The 24,257-nt window shown below is 39.3% G+C and overlaps 1 protein-coding gene across 8 annotated transcripts in view; it reads right to left on the bottom strand.

The window, feature by feature from the left end:
* Positions 1-24,257, bottom strand: part of LOC103467654 (synaptotagmin-2-like) — a 71,620-nt gene that overhangs the window by 15,390 nt on the left and 31,973 nt on the right. For 6 of the 8 annotated variants that reach the window (XM_017305740.1, XM_017305741.1, XM_008414233.2 and 3 more), the window contains 4 exons: positions 7,255-7,466; positions 6,767-6,924; positions 1,463-1,600; positions 489-656 (listed from right to left, as the gene is read on the bottom strand). In XM_017305740.1, coding sequence (XP_017161229.1) covers positions 489-656; positions 1,463-1,600; positions 6,767-6,924; positions 7,255-7,447 — 657 coding nt within the window. In that variant the 5' untranslated portion in view covers positions 7,448-7,466. Of the gene's footprint in view, positions 1-488; positions 657-1,462; positions 1,601-6,766; positions 6,925-7,254; positions 7,467-19,029; positions 19,427-24,257 lie in introns of those variants that run through there. The other 2 variants (XM_008414235.2, XM_008414236.2) reach the window with 2 other exon arrangements.

Genomic DNA, 24,257 nt, shown 5'->3' with positions numbered 1-24,257 from the left:
AATTATTTATTTAACAAATTATTTATTTATTTCACTCATTTTCTTCATTTTTTGATTTATTTTATTCATTTTTTATTTATTTCACCCATTTATTTATTTATTTAATTTTGGCTGAAATGGCTCTCCATAAGGACTGTCTGACTTTGACAAGCTACTAAAACAGTTGAATTGTTTTGTATGAAGCTGTCAGCAGACAAGGTGCACCAGAGGTGGGCCCCTCCTTTAATATGATTCCCCTTCAGACTCTCCTTTGTAAGACACATTCAATATGTCTGCTTCTTTTTATCACTGTGGGGGGGGGAAAAAGTCAAAGTGTAGGAGAAGACAGAATCCAAATATCTTGCTCCAGGACAAGGAAGAAAGGGAAGTTAACTTCATCTATTTTTAACTAGACATGTTTACAAATCACGTAAGCAGAGGTGCATGATTCATGAGCAGGAAGAGAGTGATGATGAATGACAGGCGGGCACCAGTCACTTTAAGCTTACCTTAAAAATGAATGTCTCATTGAAGACTGGGTTGAGTGTTTTCTTATGTACTTTTGTGTCAAACTTTTTCTTCTTATCAGGCAGGACGAAGACTCTGACGTAGGGGTCTGAAGTGCCTCCACTGTCCATAGAGATGAGGTCAGCTGCTTGTAGAATTCCTATTGTTAGCTGAGGAGTGTAACATAATGTCATTAAAACAGTGCAAAGAATGTCTTTTGATCAACCAAAGGCGAAATGTATAGTGCCTTGTACTTGAGCTGAAAATCCTTTTCAGTATTTTATTATACAAACACACAATTCATTGGAATTTTGTCCGAGACCTACACAAAGGTGAGCATTGTTGTGAAGTGTAAGGGAAACTTAGTCTTTTCTCTATTTTTCACAGAAAAATATCTGTAAAGTATGGGGTGCACGTTTACTTCCTTCCATCCGTCCGCCTGCTCTGGATGGCTGGAAGTATCCATCTTTTTTTTTTTTTTTACATTAAAAAACTTACACTACCCCAGAAAAATAAAGATTTCTTTTTTTTCTGTTTTGTTTTGTCTCCACTCATACCAATGACATTCAACATTTAAGTGCCTGTGTTTTTGTTTACTGTCTTTTGGTCAAGTCACTTTGTAAAACATCAACTTTCTACATATCACCCCAAAAATGCATGATGAATTACACAAACTAGCAGTGAAAGTAGACTCAGGAAAGCGGCAAAACCTGAATCCTACAGCTGCTGTGGACTAGAAACCCACCTGGTTCCATGAAAAAAGAAAAAATTAGTTTTGACTCCAATACATCATTATGTTTTGATACGAATAATTCCAAAGTAACTCTAGCTGTAGGTGTTGGGTTGTCCTTCTGAAAGATAGTCTCAAGTTATACATCAAGTTTTTCTTTGTAAAAATATTATTAAAAATCTATAATTTACTTGCAATGTAGTGTGGGTAATCTGTAAAAAAAAAATAAATCTGTAGTATTCTTGCCTTGTTTTCCTGGAAATCATAATCAATGGAGTACTGCAGCTTCCCAAGCTTTTCCTTCTCCTTCACCTCTTCCTCCTTCTCATCTCCAGTTAGGCCTGGCTCAACATCATCTTCTTCATCGTCATCATCCTGGGGTTTCTGCAATGACAGAAGTTGGACAGGCGACAAAGGAGAGTGTGAGAGGATGGCAGTGAAAGGGTGGCTGAGCAGAACATTAAACCTTACATGTCAGCACAGCAGTCAGGTTAGTCACAGCACCTACCTTCGACTTACCCCAGTGTTACAAGTGCAAACTGTTCATCAATGACCACGGTTGCAACCTGACTTGATTTCACTATTTCCTGGGTGACACCATTTGCTGGTTTTGGTTTTTCATGTGTTAGAAGAATGTTAAATATAAAATAGGAACTTTTCTTCATCTACACGGTGTTGTTGACATAACACTACTCATTACAACCCATGGCTGATGTGTCACAGATCTAGAACACAACATAGAAGGGGAGGACCAAAAGTGAATAAAGTAAATTCATACACTGTGTTGATACATGTGGGTAAATATGCCATAAGTCATTTAATAAGCACCTATGGGTGCTAAATACACATAATCAGGCACCCAACAAGCACAAACTAGCATCCAAACAGTCAAGCTAAAGGTGAGACATTTACTTTATATTTCCAAACTGATAAAAGTTATTTCCTTCTGTATCTGCTGTTTTGTGAGATCAAATGACGTGTATTAAACAGCTGTCAATTATGCATTTTGTACTGATCTCACACCAATGATTTGTGTTCACTTTTGGACTTAACATTTTGCTTAATCTCTGGTCTATAGACAGAAAACTAATCCTATCCTTTCACACATGTGCGTCATTTCCACTGGGCAGTACAGCACGGGTCAGTGCGGCTCGATATCCTATTTTATGGTCCAGCGTATTCAGAAGAGTATTTTCACCACCAGTTGGATTCTTATTGGGCAGGTGGGGCTAAACCCAAATTGCATCATACTAGGGTAACAACAAACGTGATGCACTAGCATGTTTCAAGCTTGTTGTCACAAACAGTGATGTTTTTCTGTCTTCCGATCAACAGACTGTGTTGTGTGACGCCAGTAGCTTCACCTTTACTGTACCATGTTGTACAGTAAATGAACTATACTGTACAACTGGGCCCAAGAATGTTTTTATGGGGTACAATGGAAAGAGACAAAATAATGTACTGAACCACACAGTCTTGTGCTCTACCACTCTGTCAAAATGGGACTATGCCATGTTAGCTACTAATGAATAGAATTTTGACATATTTTACTTTCTGTTTTTTGTTAAAACCTTTTCCAATCCATAAGCTCAACACTCAGATACATACCAAGTTGTGAATTGAGCACACTGTTTCACTAATCACAACTGAGCAAACTGAAATGTTAATTTATTATGGGCTTATAAAAATAAACTTATTTTGGAGAGAGATTTTTTTAATTAAACTTGTAAAATTAAGTGGTTTTAGTGAGTATTCAACATATTTTTTACTTATCCCTATTTTTATGGACATTTTTTTATATATACATTTCCTTTTGTTCTGAAATAAAGGTGTTTGGTTTTCAGTTTAATTGTACAGCACATAATTATGCCAATTTTATGAGAAAATAGTTTTGAAATTATTGATCACACGTCATTTTAACAGACTACGCCTTATGCTACAATTTTGAGAGTTGCTGAATATAATAAATTGCAAAACAAAGAGCAAGGAGTAACATAGTGAGTGAGTGGACATTTGAATGCAGTGATCCGACACAAAGAGCGACTGAGGATACAACCTTTCATCTTTTAGTTGGAAAACAAATGCTTCATCCCCAGAGCCTCAAACATACTATGATGTTATACACAAAGTGATCTCTGGCCTAATTGGTTTTTACAAGAGTAAATTGAAAAAGTCTGAAAATTGAGTTTACCTGTTTTATATCAACAGTGTCAAATAACAATGTGATTTCTAAAGTACATAAAGCTTTCTCGCATCTTTATGATGGGGGAATTTTCAATTGTCAGACTCTAGAGGTAAAAATGTCCCACTTCATGAGGTTTATGCAAGGACAACAACTTTTGACAACAATGGAAAATAAGTAAACCAGAGTTATGATTGGCATGTATTGAATATCTTTGCTACAATAATGTCACACTCTTATGGCTTTGGCAGGAATCTCGATCACTCAGGTGGAAAAATCTCACTATATTTTAAAGAAATAAACTTATTCAGCACACATGACTTCATGACAAATTGGTGCCTGACTATTTTTGACAAAGTCTTCATGAAACTAGAGAAACACTACTCACTGATAAGCCAGAAGAACATGACATGCACTAACAAATAAACAATAAACACATTCAATGCAGAACTTATCACAAGTCAATTCATGTCAAGTTTATTTAGCATATAAATAGAGCAGTTCAAAGTGCTTTACACCATAAAACACAATACAGTAACCAATTGTGAAACAAGCAAGAAAAGTTACATTTTTCCACACGCCACCATCAAAATCAAAAAACATATATACTGTACATGTATTTATTTATATATAAATTTGTAAAAAATATATTGATCAATGTTCCCCAGGTGGCTCTAACATGGTGGGGTTTTAGTCAAGATTTAAAGGCACTCAGTGTTTTGGCAGTTTTGCAGTTTTCTGGAAGTTTGTTCCAGATTAGAGGAGCATGAAAACATAACACTACTTCTCCATGTCAGCTTCTGATTCGGGGAATTCAGAGCAGACCAGAACCAAAAGACCTGAGTGGTCCGGAAGGTTTATACAACAACAGCTGTGTGTTGTTGTTGTATTTAGGTGCTAAGCCATTCAATGAATGATAAATTAACAAAAGTATTTAAGAGTCTCTTCTCTGAGCTACAGGGAGCCAGCAGAAGGATTGTTGCAGTAATTAATGTGACTGAGGATAAACGCATGGGTGAGTTTCTTTAGATCTTGCCGAAACAGTAGCCCTTTAAGCCTACATAAGTAATAACTGAAAACGTGTGCCGATTCTTGATCGTTCCTCTTTAGGTCCAAAGTTGGTAACTTCAGCTCTGTTTTTGTTCAGCTGGAGAAAATCAGCTGAACACACAGGACACCTACATTTTGCTTACATGCAGACTCTCAAGCATGCTTAACACTCTCTCTCATACACACACACAGGCGCGCGCACCCTTTCTCACCCTGCGTCCGTTTATGTTGGATTCTGTGGCTGTGTTGTGCTAATAATGTATTTCATTCAAGCATGCCAGGCCACACAATGCAGGATTCAAGTTTATTTCTGATGGTAAGAGTAGATGTTTTATAAAAATCTGAGAGGCAATAAGTATTCAAAACAAGAAAGTCACAAATTTTTGTAAGGTCCAAAAATTTATCCACCTATTTGTCCTAAATATAATGTACAAATCCATGAAGGTATCATGCTATATGCATACGATTTGGTTCTTTTCATACTTCCTGCAGGAGCTCAGAGATACAGATACTGTGCCTGGATGAATGCCTTTTGCTGAGTAACATCAGAGCTCAGTTTTAGGTTTAGTAAATAAATTGTCCACGGAAACAGACAGTTTATTTTGGACTGAGATGTTTCAGGCCTCTATTTATTGCTAATCTAGGCATCCATTCAGGGTCACCATATCTCTTCAGTGAGATCCAAGGGCTTTAGGGAAGAGGGGGCATCAATGACTTTCACCTAGTATGTCAGCAGCATGGGTCATCCAGGAAAGTTACTCTCAAGTCAAGTTGTGGCCATTCAATGGTAACCTACTGCAAGGGCATATGCTGGTCTTTGTCAAGAGATGCAGACTATTCATCTGTTGTAAAACAAGAAGCTTATTTGTACAACCAGGTAATGGAATGAATTTTATACCCGAGTCAAGATACAGAGGAATAGTTGGTGAGACACCAGTTGTGATTGTGCTCAGCAGTTGACTTCTGTCATAGCAGAAGCTTGCTTTGAGCTTTTAGGTAAATAAAGTTACAGCCGATATTTGACAAATACCCAGCTTAACCCTTGCACATGCATGTTAGTGATCTCTAGTGAGTTGCTCAGTGCGCTCAACATTCAAAGGCTTAACCATAGGATGAGTTTCATGTTCACTTCAAACCATATAGAGATTTTTTTTTTCACTTATTTTTGCAAAAAGAAAAAAAGCAAAACAAAACTGCAATCTCTGGATTGTCAAGACATGGCAGTTGGTGCAGCATAACAGTTTAGTGGATTCTGCAAAGCAGCTTAATTGTTCCCATCGAGTCCTCAAGCACCTGCAGCACCAAAAATTGCAAAAAACTAGGGAAGCCATAGCAATCATTGTCATCATCACTGCAATCCAACCCCTCCAAGCCCAGCCCAACCCAGCCCAACCCCTCCACCCCTTTCCCCCCTCCAGCACCGCCGCCGCCCTGCCCTGGTCTGTGCTTACACAGAGCAGCCAGAGAGGGGTGCCGTGTGCTGTCAGACCTACCGTAGACAGAGAAGTCCACCACAGTCAAGATACACGGAGCACACATAAGACACAAAGCAGGAAGGAGGAGAGCAGAGACAAAGGAAGAGATTGAACTCACAGCAGACACCAAAGAAGGGTAATCACAGCAAATGCAGTAAGCTGCTCTGCAGGGAGTGAGGAAAATGACAGATGGAAAAGCCTCCTTATTGGCTCAGTTGTGTGCTTTTATGTTTTATAATACCTGCATTTTTACCGTGTTCAATTCGCATCAGCACACAATTGAATTTTTACGTCCTGAGGCAACTTTTAGTGCAAGCTAGTAATTTTTGATAATGACTCTTTATTGAATGTAAGAGAGGCAGACAAAAAGGAGACTGTGCAGCCAAGGACGCTGTCATTTTTTACTCAAACCCCAAAGCCCACATGAAAGAAAGAGCAACAATGACATTTATGACAAATACATTGAATAACAGAGAAAGAAAGAGAAAATGAAACAAATAATTATGGTTGACAAACAGTGCAATCAAAATCTGTGAAAAATCCTTGACCGGGTTAGAAAGACATCAACACAGTATGCAACTTTGTTCATTTCTAATCAGTAATCGAAATAACTTTAAGAAGAAAAATAATGTGTGTGTGCTACTGCACTAAAGTGAAATAAATTAGCTGAGTCGTGCGTATGACTCATCTTTTTTTTTTAATCTTTATTCCACCACAGCGCCTCACATTAAACCAATAGACATTAGCTAATAGGGTCATGAATGGGTCAGTTATTTGTGGTTCATATGCAGTAACAATATAGATTTTCCTAGCTGTGACGCAACCTGTGTCAGTGAAACATACCTCTCCTTTTAAGTTCTTCATTCCCATGTCACCCTTCCCCTTCTTGCCCTTCTTGTTCTTCTTCTTCTTGCAACAGCATTTCTTGATGATGCAGAAGCAACACGTTAGAATCAGTAAAGCAGCGACCACGGCAATGGCAATGATGGCCCAGGATGGCACTGAGGAAAACACACAGACCAGTTCAAAGACGGAACAGCCCCACTCAGAAACAAGAAATGAGAAGCACATAATCTGAAGTCTGGCCAAGTGATCATTTAGGCTGCTTCATGTCATGCCCCAGGCCACACAGATTTAGTAAAAGGTGGAAGGTTAGCAATTAGATTGGATGAAAATTAGATTTCCCTGCCATTAGGAAGAGCAGCCAGTGATCAATATCAAATAAAGACATTATAGGACTGATGATGCCTGCAGCAAAAGAGAAAATCTAATTCCAAAATAATTGTTGAGAGCCACGTCAATAAGAGTTTTGGGCTTTGCCTGGCACTCACGTGGGATCTTGTCGATTTCATTCAGGAACTTGTTTTTGATCTCATCAAAGGCATCGTTCTTGTTGACTGGCTCCGTGGCGTTTCCAGCGGAGACCAACCCTACGGGGGCTGGAGTAACCGTCGAGTCACTGGCCCCCGTTGGTTTTGCTGCGACCATAGGCGTTGTTTCTTGCTTGAACAAGTTAAACTTCATCACTAAGGCTGCTCAGTCCCTGAAAAACAGCATGAAAACACACGATCATCAGCATTACAGTTTCAAAGACTTGACATTTGGCGACACAGGTACAGCTGTATTAAATAAATTAGAATATGTGTTACATAAACAGATGGCTGGTGCTCTGCCTGTTATTGTTGTAACTTCACATGCAAACTCATCTTCTTAAGCCAGACAGGAACTCAAAACAGATGTACCTGGATAAAACAATACCCACACCCAAATCCTAGAGTAATGGTTTAGCTCACAGTTTTTCTTTTAAATGAGGTAAGTGCAATGTGTATGGTGTAGCTTGCATTCCTGCACTGCACTGTGATTAGTAATACAATTGGTTACTGTTTTGTGCATATTGTTTTACCGGTTAGCTAAGTGACGTTTTTGAATAGAGGGTAAATTTCCCTAATGAGATGGGGGGCATTAGAATATATCACACTGTATTGTATTGTACTCACACATACACCTGAAAACGTCCCTAACTGCATTATCTAGTGGTGGCATGCAAATTAAATACCAATAGGTTTTAGTCATTAGAGACACGAGGCACCTCAGGAGGGAAGGTGAAACCTATAACGGCTCCAACATGAACATCCATGTGAAAGAAAGTGAATTTACAAGTTCCCAAAACTTGTCATTTTGGCTCATTTACCTGAAAACTTTCACAAGGAACAGGGCATACAATGGTGAACATTTTTGTTCCCACTTTTTATGATAGAAAATTACTAGGGATAAATTCCTAGAATCTCGAGAAAAGGCACTGTCTGTAACTGAAACCTAATTTGGTTTTCTGTATTACTGTTTCTGATATTAAGCCGTGAGTACCTGACCTGCTTGGCTGTTTGGCCAAGCAAGAAATAGGTTAAGTATCTGCACAGACCTAAACGACAGTTGTAACAGGGCACTTTGTGGTTCCAGATATCTCTGAACATGAAGTGCAGTTGAAAGCAGCCTACCTTCAGAGTGCTGAGTGAATGATTGCAAAGGAAGCAAAGACAAGCATAAAAAGACTGGGGCTCCTCATTTTATTTTCTAACACGTTGGTTTGCAAAAAGATGAATCTCCCATTTCTCAAGTGCCAATTTTCAAGTTGCTGCCAGAGATGCCGTTTCTATTTATTGCTGCATATCAATTATTCAAACTGAGGCTAACAGCAGGAAGGATAAGCTTATATTATTCAGGGCCATGGACTGGGTTATACATCTTCAAAAAATGTGAGATGGAGGACAAACTTTTTTTCTGCTGATGAAACTACTTGGTAAATATATTGAAATGGGAACTCTGCTACAGAGAAATGATAAAACTTTGTGTGGGCGAAGAAAATTACTTAAAACAATCGATCATATTCAGAATGAAATTATCTTAAAAAACATAAATCTCTGCCTGAATTATATTTCATGCTTTGCTATGACAGTGTTTAAAGGTCACAAAAGAAGAAATGTCTATTTTATTCTGTTTGTCCCCCCTCCCTCATCAGATTAAAGTGTATCAATTTAATTAACAGTTGTGGGTCTGTCCTCTATGGAGGCCGTAAAGGACAAAAAGAACACAGACCAAAACCATTTTATGATCACCATCAGTCCTGTTTTAACGTCAGCACTTACTCACAGAGGAAGAGAAAGCTGTGCAAGCCAGTCAGATTTTGAAACGCTACTCCTAAATTCATCTTTTAACCAAGGTTAAAATAGACAACGTCCTGTAAACTGAGGCTGCTGACACATGTGCAACAAAATTAGCGTGCATTCAGATGACAAACAAGACTATCCAGGTTTGTATGGTCTTCTGCACTGAGAACCTACACATCCGCTTATGTCTTGTCATATTTTATACAAACCAAGGATGCTGAAGTGTAAGCTAAGGCAGGCCATGTCATCAACCCACAACACCTTTGAATCACATTCAGACCTCTCTTTGTGCAATTGAGTGGGCATCTTTTCAGTTTTCAGACAATTTGTTTGAGGCTGAAAAAGCTTTGGAAAAATCTTATTGAAAGATTAAGATTGACGTGTCATTGCCTGGACTCAGAATGGGGTTTTTACAACAAGATTGCATTGTTTACAGTAAAGAACATGTTAACTGGCTTTAACTTTTATCCAAAGTTTTACCGGCTTCTTTACATTATGCTTCGCCTTAGAGCAAAGGGATCTTTTGTTTTCACAGGGGCCGGGTAACAGCACAGAGAAAATCGTTAGTCCCTTGATGATAGACATAGCTAAAATTGTTTTCTGTATAAAGATTTTGGAAAGCATCATAAAATCCATCCTTCTCTTTTAAGTGTACTCTTTCAGGTGGGACTTTTTTTATTTTTTGAGAAACGTCACAGCTCTAGTATTGTTTCTAGTAAAATCACTTCTCGAGTGTGTTTACCACATCCAGCTTGCTCGAAGATGAAACTACTTAATCACCATCCAACTCTGAGCAGTGGATTTTGTGATAAGGGCCAGCTCATGCTTGAGGCTCCTTTAGAATGTGCAGCCAAGCAATTTTATTTTAACTAACTATAATGACTCAGACTCTAACAATGTGAGGCCCACTCTAAGAAACGGAGATCAAGATTTCCGTACGTCTCCATGGCCAAAGTATTATCTGAAAGCTACACGAGATAATCTGCATACTGTAATTTCAGCTATGATTCACCTGGAAGGGGATTTGTTAAGCAGCATATATGAGAGTGATATCACCCCACCAATATCTAGCCATAATGTGGCACTGATACATATTTCTGCTTTGATTTCTTGGTCACACTTCTGATAGAGCACATTGAAGGAAGGAGTGATGCTCAAATGAATTTCAGTTGTGGACAACTTTGTTATTCACCTGATGTTGAATTAATCAGTTAAGTCAGTGACAAAACAATGCAAAATGTGAACCTCGTCAGACTGGCATAGAGGGCTTTTTGGTTTGTTCTTTTGTTTGCTTTTGATGAAGCCATTATAAACCTTACATAAGAGTAATTCTCTTCAAATATTGAAACTGTTGTATTTCTGCATGGTGATAAACTGCTGTGTTTATGGTAATTTAGTTTGGCTGATGCAACACAGCATGATTGGGTTATGAGTTAGAATAGTGTTAAAAATGAACATATGTGATCATTTGTAATTAATTTGATTTATGGTAAAGAAATCACACATCTGAGTGACATGTAAAATCTTTTTCTGGTTCTATAAATGAAATATGGAATCACATCGTAGGATTGATGAAGAGAGAAACTGACTGAAAAATGGTTATATGTAAATGAAATAGTTTAACATAGCATCTAAATCTGTTACAATAAAAACATGTCTGATAGTGGATCAGTGAACCAAACTTTCCACTGATAGGAAAACCCAAGCGGCACGTAAGTCAGTTTGTGAAGAGTGTGTGCATGTGGGGGGGGGGGGGGGGGTAGTGGGTGTTTATCAGGAGCTTATTAGCATCCACGTCAGCTCCAAGTGAAAACAACCTAAGGATGGGGAGCTAAAGTCATGCAGCTGTTTTACAGGATGACAACAAGTACCACAAACAGCAATTAATTAACTATCTAAAATCAGTCAACCACATTTGCTTCCCTCCAGCACAGACAGTTGCGTCTGTAGCAGCTGTCGGCCAGTAGCCGATCTGTGCAAGTAGGAATCACAACCCATATTTTCATTCAAACTTCATTTGTGGTTCAAAGCCTAAAAACATTTCACCATTCAACTTTCAAAATGGCCTCTCTAACAAAGAGTAAATTGGTTCAAAGCCTAAAAACATTTCACGTTCACTTTCAAAATGGCCTCTTTAACAAAGAGTAAATTGAGACCAGAGTCACACGACTGCTCCTCGGGGCAACGGTTAGGAGCATTGGGGCGACAAATTAAGTATTGAATATTAGGCACTGTGAATATGCTGTTGTGTTCGAAGACGAACAACAGAAATAGCTACTAGGTTGCCATTAGTCACTGTGTGATATGGGTTCTAAAAAATGCAAAGAAAACTAAATAATATGTCCCCAGTGACATAATTCAAGTCCCCACAGAGGCCCCCGCCATCTGTGACATTACGGGTTATGTGTGGGTGGGCTGAGTGGTTGGCCTCCAGCTGAACTAGCAGTGCATACTGTGCAGCTTCATTTCCTCCAAGTCTAACTGATGTGATGGTTGCATTAATATGGATTGGTTTCCTTAGAAAATTTGCATTAATTCAGATATTTGCAAAGTTCTACGCATTAGGAAATCCCTTCTTTGATTCAGGTTGAAACAGTTTAAGATAATTCTCATTGAGCATGTGATATGATTAATACTTGGATTTTTCACACTATGCGATTTCATCATCTGAATCCCAATGAGCTATTTAAAGTATAACATATACGTTTCAGAATTATGAGAAACACCCATTAAGGTTTGCTACAAGATGAAAATATTGGCTCTATTAGCACTGAGTCACAGCTGACCTCTGATTTCTCGGGAACTTGATTTAAGAAGAAAACGTGTACTGGACCAGCTACAGAACAAAAGAAGGCAATATTTTAGAGAATCTCTCAGTGAGAAAAATTCCTGCTTTGGATGAGCTGAACTGAAAAACTGGACTTGGTTCAATTAGAGATAATGCGTGGCTTTGATTCTGAATGCTTGCTACTTCATGGCAATTCTCCTCAACTGAAATGGACTTGGGGCTCCCGCAGTCATAATGGTGTCATTTTAGTCAATTTTAATAAGATTACAGGGTGGATACTGATGGCTGCAGTGCTTGCTATTTACCACAGAAAGATGAGAGAGTCCGCTGAAGTAAGTCTGAATATATTCTGAGACTATTTTCAGTTGGATGTGCTCTGAACTGTGAACATTCGAATCTATTGTAATCACAGCGAAGCTCTCTTGAACTTACCCAAATTTACAACTGCTTAATGTAGAAAAGCAAAATATTCATTTTAAGCGCTTGTCTTCCAAATGACTTGAGAAGAAACAGAACAATGAAAATCATTTGTTGTTTTCAGTAAAATAAATATTAAGTGCATGACAGAGACATATTTCTTCAAGGTTGTCTACTGTGGTTACATAGCACTAGCTCTTTTATCATTTCACGACAGAGAGCCAAAAGATGACAAGGCTTTGGCAAAGCTGAAGTCGCAGCTCATGTTCCAAAACGATGTGCCAGAACCAGACATTGATAACCAAAAAGTCTTCAGCTTAAATACATCAATGAAAGCAACCCAGATTGCATAGTTCCTCTTTGCGAAGGTTAAAACACAACAATTAACTAACACATTTCAATGTTTTCACAATCTGGGGCTCTTTAGTACTTATGCATATATGAGAATGGGTGATTTCTGTGGTGTGTAATAAAAACATTGTATAGTCTTTTAGTAAATAGTTTTGCTCTGATTTTACATTAAATGTGTATAAACAGAGAGCGTGACAAGGGGAAGAAGGTTAAGAAAATCTAACCAGACCGTTTGAGGCTGCACATCAGCTGACCAGTTGTCAGGAGACAACACTCTCCTGCCATAAGTAAATAAGCCAAGATTATTGTTATCTCTACTGGGATGTTAACTGGAACTATTTAGTCAGTCAGATGACATTAAGATTTAGCTTTTCAGCAACATACATTATGCTGAATAAGAAGAAATTCACCTCAAGCCCACCGTTAATTACTGTGGAAAATAAGGGGAACTTCTCTTGAACCTGATGTACCAGCAGAGTTTTAGGAAATATTATGGGCTCTAGCAGGAAATCAGAAGTGGTTCATCAACGGGTCTTTCAACAGAAAAATGAACCCAAATATGGACAAATCTACACATTTAATTCACCATACACAATCATACAAAAAAAAATAATAAAGAGTGAACAAAGAAATGACCCAGGCCTTTGGGCAATCTACACTGATCATATAATGGTTAAATAGCCTCATATTTCTCTGCTTCAGCCTCGTGAAAAGTTATAGGAGAAGACTTCATGATCATGTTTTCTTTCATAAAGCTTAGTGGCATTTTGACGTGAATCACTTCCTTTAACTCTGTGGACGGGGCATTGGTCCCGACAGAGCATGCTCTCTTAGAGTGGCATTCTCCTAAAGGTTAATGCTTCACGTACCGTTCTAATACATTAAGACGCAACATTCAGTCAAGAGTGGACTTGCAGCAGGACAAAATATTTCATGGTAGAACAACTTTACAGGCTTACTTTCTGATGACATTTACTAACTCTCACTCAGCGTCTGAACTTTAACTCTGTCAGCAAAACAGCTCATGCTTCCATCCACGCCTGGACATTTTAAATAGCACACTGTTTTCAGCCTGGGGGGGGGGAGCACAAATGCTTTTCAGATAAACATAAACGTTATAAAGATCCTTGAGGGAAAAACTGACCATCAATCAGTGATGCTATCAGGGCAATTACACCTCCATGTCCACAAATGCAAGAGCATCGCGATGTCCTACTGATGGGAAGGCAGCAGCCGAGATAAGGATGTCAGAAAGTTATTTTATGCTTCATCTCGCTAAAGACAATTAGAGAAAAAGGCCTCGCGTTCGTACACCTCTGCAGGTCTTGACCCAAAGGGCGGTGCAGACAGGCTCATTTACAAACCTGCTTGCATAGATAAAACAATGCTCATTCTCACCCGCGGCTGTGACTCAGSTATTATCAGGAGGGATACTTGGAAAGGAGGAGTGAGGCGCCAGGATTTRAATCCTGAGCCGAGGCACTTCGGGCATCATTTACAGCCAGTTGCCATACATCCTCCCTGTTCCCCCTCAGCACGGCCCCTTCCCCTGTCTCCCGATAGGCCGATTAATCAYTCTGTCACGCAGACAGTGACCCAATCTGCATGTAAAACTGCGTAGAGGAAATGTGACACRAGCAGAGGGTCTCCTGCACCACAGCAGATAAGCAACGTCTAATAACGTTCAGAGGGGAAAATTCTTAGCAAAGGAGGCCGTAAGTGAAAAATGGTTTTCAGGCGACGGAAATAATTCAAGGAAAAGGTGTATTAAAGAAGCAGCCTGTCATATTGAGCTATTTGCTTCCATCCGTTCAGGTGGAGAATGAGATGAGGAGAAAGATTTACTACTCTTACGTCTGTTYGCTAGATTTTGAGGTGAAACCGGTAGGTATTCAGAGCATCACAGATTAATCTGTTATACACTGAAACAATAAAATGCAGGGAAAGCAGACAAACGAATGAAGGGATGGTGGTCTGAAATTTAACAAGCTGTCGTTGTAATGGTCAAATTCATAATTTACTCTCAAATTAGTTTAGGAGCTAAAATATGAAGGGATAGACMTTATTTTAAACTAGCACCACACATTTACATGGAATCCCAATAATTATTGTGCAGTACTGCGCAATTAATGCTCGGATGCATTATTATTTTGTAGGTTTCATTATTCCAGGTGTTCTGCATTCACCTGCTTGTGCATAATAAAATGTCTCAAAGGGGGCTTGTTGCAGATGCTTTKGTCATGSRATTTTGTCTTTTTTACCTCARAAAGTTGACTTCTTATGGGCATTTCGATGTAGATCTGGAGGCTGAAGCTGCACTCTGCAGCCACACTAGGTCTGGAAGAGGAGCTACAAAATTTTGAAATATGGAAATATTTCTCCAGTAGACGTAAYCACAAGTTGGCAAGACTCTCTGAATAAGAGGTTTTCTGATTTCTCAAGCTCTCGTTTCAATGGGAGGAGAATCTAACAGCATGCACTTCTTCCACCGCAACAGTGGTTGAGCCGCACTGGTCTGTGATCCTTATACTCATTTTTATTTATGTTAGATCTCTGCTAGCTTTCATGAAAAGTGAATCGCAAATTCTTAGCAATTTCTCCMCCAATAMCACATCTCAACACACAGAGCTTTCTTTGAGGATTTGATGGCAAGGAAATAATCTGCAGGTCATCAGATTATCTACTAAAATGCTGAAATACATCTACCTGTACGCAAACAAAACAAATACACCAACTATGCAACTTGATCACCTGTCAACTTGCATTCATCCAAAAATATAATTAATTCAAAAATATCTCTGAAAAGTCAATGTCGTGAACCYCTAGTGTTGCCTGTTCTAATKTGTACGCTATTTAACCGTCACAAACCTCTATTTCCACCRTAAAGCAACACAGACAGAAAATGCAAGTAGGTAAAAATCTCACAACACCCCACAATGACAGCTGGCTCCACAGTTTAMAGAGAAGCCAAACTGCTCGGTCAGCACAGCAGGATGTGTGTGATTTGTGACAGCATCTGACCGTTTAACACCGAGGTGCCCTGCTGTTGTCTGCCAGAGACACATCAKCAAATGGGCCAGGGCCCAAGCCTGGGAAGGCTCAGCCCTCAGTGTAGGGTGAAGAGCTGATGGCGTTCAATGAGATATCCAAGTAAGATCCTTTTCAGCAATAATTTGCATTTAGAAAACAKACAAATATGAGCTTAAAGAGAATGTTTCAATAAAGTTGCAAGAGTTTGGACAACAGCAGCGACGTAGCCCCAGGAGGGCACATCCACTCTACCAGAATATTGCTTGAATTATTTGAAGCCTACACTATTACAGTAAGCCTCTTTCCTTTCTCTCTTCCTCTTTGAGCACTTTCAGCATTTGGGCGCCAGCTGCCTTCTTGGAAGGGAGCAAACAAGAAAAAAGAAAGGAGACTGGTGAACTTCAAAGCTTCGTCTCATTTTTCTGATTATGTATGAGAGACTCTGAGAGTATTTCTTAGTGTGAGAGCCACTGGGAGCGGCTGCCTGAGGTACAGACTTAATGAGCCTGTCTAAATGTTTTAAAGCCTGACAAAAAAAGAACGATCAGAGCATGCTCAGTATCACATACTCCTCTGCGCTATTGGCATTAGAGAAGTAAACATGCAGCAGTAGCACACAACATAAACATTGTCAGGTGGAGTTATAATAAATAATAACTGGTACACACCAATCAGGCATAGTATTGTAATKACTGACAGATGACATGAATCTCACAGTGTAAGCCAGTTAGTGAGCTTCGTAATTATACTGACTTAGATCATGTACCAAACTGCAGCTCTTGATGACCCAAGCTGCAGTGAACACCAGGTATAAAAAGTGGACCAAGGAAATAACAGAGATMAATTGAGGACAGAGAAATGGGTGGCCAAACCTCACTGACACACAAGGAGAGCAAATGCTGACCTGTGGTCAGATCCAAAAGAGYAGCTAAGTGTAGTTTCTTGCATGTTTGGCTGAGTAACCACACATGGGTYAAGGTGCCAGTATTGACCCCGAGRCCTTCAACAATGAACAATCAGAGCATGCTCATTATCACAGTCCTCTGTATTATTGGCCTTATCAAAGCAGACATGCAGCAATAGCACTCAACTATTGGTGGAGTTAAGATAAATAATAACTGGTATAAACCAATCAGGAAATACATTATAACAGCTCACAGGTGACATGAATACCACATCAGTTAATTGGCGCATTATAAGACAGTTAGTGAGCTTCATAGATGACATGTCAGAAGCTGGAAAATGGACACGTGTAAGGTGTTGGTGTTAGGAAGTTTGCTAAAACCTAAACTACAATGGCAAGACAACTGACTCAGATCATGACCAAAACTGAAGCTGCGGTTAAAACTTAGCTGTAAAAAGTGATCCAAGAAAATAATTGAGAACGCAGTCATGCAATGTTAAGCCTCACTGATRCACAYGGAGGACAAAACCTAGACTGTGGTTCGGTCCAACAATGGAGCTTTGTAGCCACAGACCAGTCAAGGTGCCAGTATTTATGGTCACCGCATTCAACAATGGGCAGGTGAGCAATGGACCACAGAATTTTTATGTATATTTTGAAGGGTCTGCATAGTGGTGCAATAGTTGCCACTGGTGCCTTGCAGCAAGGTTTTRAATTCAGATCCAATCCAACCAGCTTTCATTGTGTATTTTGCATGTTCTCCTGGAACATGCATGTGTTTTCTCTTGATRTTCTGGTTTCTGCCCCAGTCCAGAAATATGAGAGTGAAAGTAACTTAAAATTCTACTTTGCCCCAAGTATGAGTGTGTGGGAACGGCTGTTTGTCTTTTATGCCTCTGCGATGCGTTGTAAACCTGTGGGTGTAACTTGCCTTTTAGCTATTTGCCTCTGGGAGTACACACTGACCACTCTCAACCATGTGTGAGGACWCACAGGTACAGACAATGCATGCATGGGTGGATGGTTTGACCCACCTGAACACTCACCATTGCTGTAGCACTCCCCCCCCACACACACACAAACCACAGAATACACTTAGCAACAGCTCAAAAGCTCCCTGGTTTCCTATYCTGTTTCTGCTGAATATAGTTTGACACTGGAGCCTGAAGTACAGGAAATAGGCAATCAGAAATATTGTGTTTTGATACTCCAATGAGTCAGAGTGGTTTCGTGAGATRTTATTGACTTGCACAATATCAGGCAGCTACTTTTTACATTCCGACTGAATTTTGTGTGTTCCTAAATAGAATGCCAGTTTTTGTGTGTATTTAATATAGTAGTGTTCATTGYTAACTGCATTTCTAAAACCTCAGAAATCATTTGCTCAAGACATAAWACATTGACTGCTGTGATAAACCCAGATAGTAAACGAGGTCATATTTTAAGGTTTCACTTCAGGTCATATGAGGACATGTGGTGTCAGAGAAATATGTGCATGGTAAAGAACCCCACCTAAAAAGATATCCTTTTTCAAGAATGATAGTATTCAAAGCACAATTTTCATTGTGCTTTTTTGTGGTAGATTTGTTATGAGGGATTTGGATACACATAACRATGCTAATGACAGGTTCCAGCCAGAAGCATAAGAGTCAGCAGTCACCAGTATGAAGTGCAAGCAGCCCAAAGATAGGTTTTTGTCCTTGGTACAGTCACCTCAGTGCTGCCTGAGCTAAATGTCCCACGAGAGACAGCAGGGGAAAAAAAGRGCATCCTGCAGCACTTTATAAAATCCCCACCCATCTCTCTATACTCCTCAGCACAACTGTCAGCCTCTTTTTACGTTGGATTACTCAGCCTTTAAAGGTAAAGACCAATGGCGGGCTGGGTCCTGTTTTGTTACGTTACAGATACAACACATCTGTCCTGGGAATTCATAAGWGTAGCATGCTCCGTTCTGGCTCTTCCTGGCTACTTGTCAGTGTTCGGGATGCTGGTGAGACTAAAAAGGTAAGCAGGGTATCTGTCAGCATGGCAGCCTCCAGGAGACTCTCCGAGAGAGGGGTGCACCTAGCAGCAGAGGCTAACCAAGGCATGATCAATGAAAATAATTGAGCACCACTGTTAAAAACCACAACTCATCCAAAATTCATACAAAAGCTCTGTACTAAGGAGGACGTGACTTATGACTTCATTTTATAGGGCAGACTAGGATGCAAGTAACTGAGTGTTTAATACGGAGACATTAATGTAGCTYGGAGTAAAGTTGCAACAGCACAAAACAGAGACTAATACACAGTTTCACCGTGGTGTAAYCAGGAAAACACAATRATATAAATACTAACTTTSTTGTTGCGGGTGAAAATACAACACTACTATAGCCAATAAGCTATTACAGATTCCTCAGACGTAGTGTTCCTGCAATCCCAAGAACAGAGTTGAAATACACCCTTACCAGTACTCCCGTAATTGCGTAATCCTGCTCTCCACAACGGGCAAACCCCTTCACCAAACAGGCACTTGGGGTTAAAATGACAGTGCCTTGATGATGTGCCTCGACCGCTCTCCCATCAGTACCAGAAACTGCAGTCCTCTTCGCACTGTTTCCACTGCAGCAATACTTGTTCTCCTGCATACACACTCACACACACACACACAAACGAACGCATACCCACACACACGCACGCATTCACTCGCTCTGTAACTACCCCCACCGCTGTATCTCTCCATCCCCTCATRCTCTCCCTCTCTCCACTCTGTCTCTTACCCTGAAAGGATCCCCCTCCCTTCCTTTTCACCTCTCCTTTCCTCTCCTTGCTTTTCCCCTTTATCTCCCACCCGTTCCCTCCGCACCAGCGGTGCTCGCTGCTCGGACGACTGATTTGCRATGCTGCTCACAGGGCGCTGCATGCAGCAATCTGTGTCCCGACGCGTAAGGGCAGACCAAAAGCATCCATATGCTTGTGGGATTGTGGGAGCCACCAGCATKCRTACTCTCATTCAAACAGAGCTGCTGCTCTGGGAATCCATGGAAATCAGATATGTCCCTGAGCTGCAACTCAGTGTGGGGGAAAGTGGATGTAAATAAAAATAAATAAATAAATAATAAAAAAAGAAAGGGTTGTGGCATAAAAGATTAAAGTGAGATAAAAAAGTAAAAGGACAAAGTTCTTGCTTGCTGAGTTGTTACAACAGTAGTTATTTGCTACGTTGACTCTTGTGTCATCACATTCCTTTCACCTGATTTAAGCTTTGTACTTTCACTCCTGCCACTGTCAACAAGAATAATTAAAATTTTTGATGTTAGCATTATAAACAAATAATAAAACATGGTGTGTACATGTATTTTAAAAACTTTAGCTGACCTACAAATGTTTGCCATTCCGTCCTGCGTTACCAAACCTCTGAAGTTTATAAAAACKGCCATATTTTACCCTTGGAGTCAGCAAGCAATTCTGTAAATCTGCTCAATAAGACATAATGACGCCCTTGTTTGCTTAACACCAGTGGTGAGCCAGACGCTTCGGAGCCCTTTGGGTGTTGCTGTGTGTCRCCAAGAATTATATTCCTCCTCCCAAATGAATCACACACCTTATTGGCCAGCAAAGAGTACTTGATCCCAAGATCAACGTAGTCTAAATCAGTAAAAATGGAAAGCAGAAAGAGTGAAGAATACTGCGCTTTTTTTTATTTTGCTTTGTTTTACTTTTATTCTAATTATACAGCTGCAAACCTGATTTTAATAAGAAGTGATACACTAATTAAAGGGGAGGTGAGACAAGAAAAGTAGTCATGTTTGTAAATGGTCCCCTATTATACAACAGCAATTCACTCGGTTAAGAAAATTGGCAAGCCTTAAAGAATAAGACTAGTTTCAGTGTAAGGATGTATTGCCACCTAAGTTCAAGAATGTAAAATACTGTATGCACTAGCAGAGATTTTTTTTTTATAGCAACAGGGTAATAAAAATAATCTAATTTGGAAAGTGGGCTGTAGCTGAGCAATGGAATAGTACCAGTGTTGCTACTAAGAATCTGCCTTAATTATCCAGGTGGTCCCAGCTTTCATATTAACTTTTTATATGAATGTTCACAGTCTCAAAAGAGAAAATAAAGACAAGTCAATCATAAGTTCTTCTTCGGTCTCTCCCTTCAATTTTGCAGCTAAACCTGACATGAAAACAGTTCAGTGCCACACTGAGAATAAAACTAACTTTTTTTTGTTTTACAAATTGTTGTAAAACAAAATTTTGAATGTTATTCGAGTGTTAGTGTCTAACACTCGAAGCAACAACATTTGGAGCAGATTTTGTTTTAAACAGCTCTATTGAGATGGTGTATGGCTCCCCAGGAGAGCTTTGATGGTAACATCTTGAAAGTACTAAGTGCAAGCCAAGCTTTCCAGAAACACAGACTTCTACAAAGTGTCAACAAATTTAATTTGAATAATTATTTTCACCAAATCCACTCCTTACACGTAAAAAAAGTGTCACATTTTAGCCCAATTTTTGTGCAAAGGGGCCCACTTTGAACTTGGAGGGTAAGGTTAGATTTTGTTATTGATACATCAAAAGGGRCCTCAAAGAACTTCAAAACAGAAAGGTGAATTCTTTCATTTTTCACATTATTCTAAAAGAATAAACATATGACATGTGGGTTAAGCATTATAASTCTGTGTTGTCCTGGTTTTTGACTTTTTAGTTGACTTGTCAGAAGTTCTACGTCTTACTTTTAACWTCTTTGAGACAKAACTGAGAGACATCCTGACAGGGTAGGCCTCTGATCTCTCTGCAGCAGTACACCTCCATATTGTTTTATATAACAGTGAAAAAGAGCAAGTCAAACTCCTTCGCAATGTGCACCCAAAGCATAACAGTAATTGTTCTTCCTGCATCTGAAATGTTTAACTCATAAACAACTGGGCATTTTGCTCAGACTCATGTTTTTTTTTTTTTTTGTGCAGTCAGAGTAACACATTTCTTGCAGTCTGTCGCCCTGAAATCCTGGCAGGTTTGTTTTAGTGGCTGAGTGGGAACAGAATATTGATCCAACCAAGATTCATAGCTTGTTGGATAAACCCATCGTGACCGGCGCTGGTGCCTTTTTTATGATGCAGGAGGCGCACAGAAGCACTGACTTGTAGAGACATGAGGCTAATACTTTATTCTTGTCATAGATTTATGCTGTCCTCACTGCAGCAGATACTAAATGTATGGATAATCTAATAATTATCAGCACAATTTCATCAGGTAAGGAGTAAAGGAAGGAGAAAACAAAATTCATCAGACTTGACTTCAAACTAAACAGGCCAAGCCTCCAGAGAGATCCAGTGAAAGCTGGAATGCATATTTAATAAAGCATACGTGCAGCATGTATCAAAAGCTGACTGTGAAGCCATTAACATGCACCGCTCGGAGTTTTGAAAGAAAATGACATAGAGCACTGTATGTTTTCTGTGCATTACTTACACTGACATGAATGTATCTCACAGAATCTCACTTCAGAAAACCAGAAAAACACAAGAATATTAAAACCTCGAGGACATCTTTCTAGACTGCTACTTAGCCATTCCAAAACTTCACATTACTTCCCATGTAGCAATTATTATGTTGATTTTGAGTGAATGTTTGGATTCCCTGCAATGCTGAAAAATGAAACCCCCTTCATCTTTAGCTTTCAAAACCCTCAGAAGAAGAGCCTCACCCCAAACCATGATGCTGCCACCACCGTGTGTCACTACAGTGTATGTTCTTGTGAGAACTTGCAGTGTTGTTTCAGTGTTGAAACTGTTGAAATTGAAAAGCTTTGAGTCGGGTTTAATTAGCCCATGCCATATATTCCAACAACATTTTCAGATTTTTTATGTTTTCTCTGGAAAATTGGACTTCTGTCTCTCAACCCTATTTATTGGAAGTACTTTTGCTGTTGTCGGTTTCTTGGAAGCCTTCCTTTTCGTCAGTATTTGAGTATGTCTTTTTTTGTCCAATGTTTTCCCCAACTATTGCAGCAGCACCATCACTATCGTGCTGCAGATCAAAGCTGTAAAACCTAAAAATGCTTATTGCAGAATCTGATTTATAAGGCATCTCAATAAAACATTCGTTTTCTAGCGTCTGTATTTATGCAAACCAGGTTATTGCTGTATTTTATGTTTAACATTATTGTCATGCAACGCATTCATTTGTTTTCCTGTTCCCTTGGAACAGGACGTATGTCACTATAAAAGTGGCAAAACGTTTGAAATGATTTATGAAGGTCTAACCTCCTACAGGACAAAATCCAGACATTTTAACAGCGGTGTGTACGTGTTTGAAAGCCACGTGTTTGAAAGCCACTCTATCTTCCTGTTGTGTCCTTCAGGCTGCATAGTTTAACTTTTTATCTTTCTGCATGTTCTTGTGATGCTCCATGTGCCTATCTCCGTAAAACCTTTCCTCTTGCTTATGTATGATTTACTTCATAGAGACTGCAATAAATCCTAACCAAAATGGGGAAAAGGAAGTACAAAAAGAAAAATCCAAAGCTTATTTTCATCATAAGTAACATGAGAACTGGAGCTGCATTTGCACACAAAAGGACTGGTGCTGTTTATCAAAGGAGGTTAGGCTTGCGAACAGAAAGCTGTGTGAGTCTGTTCCATCTGCACCATCTTTTCACTGATTGCTGCTTTCATGTAGCCATGATAAATATTGCATGCCACAGTGGCAGTTTAGCATTAGATCTGGTTCTGTTTCTCTGCCTGGTTGTGGCAGACGTGAGGTGACGCAATAATGCGATGCTGTGCATTTCATCGTGTTGGCTCATTCAGATCAGGAAGAGTGAGAGGGAAACCTCACTGCTGCTGTCGCCTTCATAATGAGCCCCAAAGCTGCTTTTTAAAAAGCATCGGGCGAGAGTGCAGAAGGTGGATTTGATTGTGAAATTGTTCATAACATCAAGCCAGATGTACCCAAAAATTTTACCTTAGGTTTGAGTAGATAAGAATTTACTATAGATATGACAAATGCAATATTTTAAATATAAATCCTACTTTACTTATTATATGTAATTTCTTTTGTTTCAATTTACTTGTAATTCAAATTTCAACGGTTTCAATATTATCTTATTAAGTTTTAGTCACTATTGTCCCACGTCACAAAATAGTGACAGTTTTAACAAATATTTTTAAACAGGCATTTAATTTTTTTTTTACTTTGACCAACAATGGCCTGCCGTACAAAAAAGTACAAAATATGGAAATATTTTAACAACATCTCAAGACATCGGCCAAAAAAGTTAAGCTTGGACAGAAATTGTCATCCAAATAGACAAGTCACCTAAACATACAGTCAAACTAGTTATAATGTGACTAAAAGATGACAAAGACAAATATTTTGGGGTGTCCATTTTAGAACCCTAATCTCAGTCTTTTAGAAAAATTGTGGGCAAAGCTGAAAACGAATGTGTGAACAAAGTCTGATTCAGTACCAGCAGTTCCAGCAAACTAAATAGAGAAGCTTGACGGAGGAGACCCAAAGCAACTAACCAAGGTTTTCTTTTTAACTGGGCATTGTACCAAATACAGTAGAAATGTATCTAAATTATGACTTTCTATAATGCAAGCTCTCTTTGTGTATTGTGGTATTCAGACAACAGAAATAATGTGGGTGACTTGAACCATCCCAACACAGCATGCAGCATGCAT

This window comes from Poecilia reticulata, linkage group LG7 (genome assembly GCF_000633615.1).
Source record: "Poecilia reticulata strain Guanapo linkage group LG7, Guppy_female_1.0+MT, whole genome shotgun sequence".
Lineage (NCBI taxonomy): Eukaryota > Metazoa > Chordata > Actinopteri > Cyprinodontiformes > Poeciliidae > Poecilia > Poecilia reticulata.
This window is presented reverse-complemented; position numbering and strand designations above follow the sequence as displayed.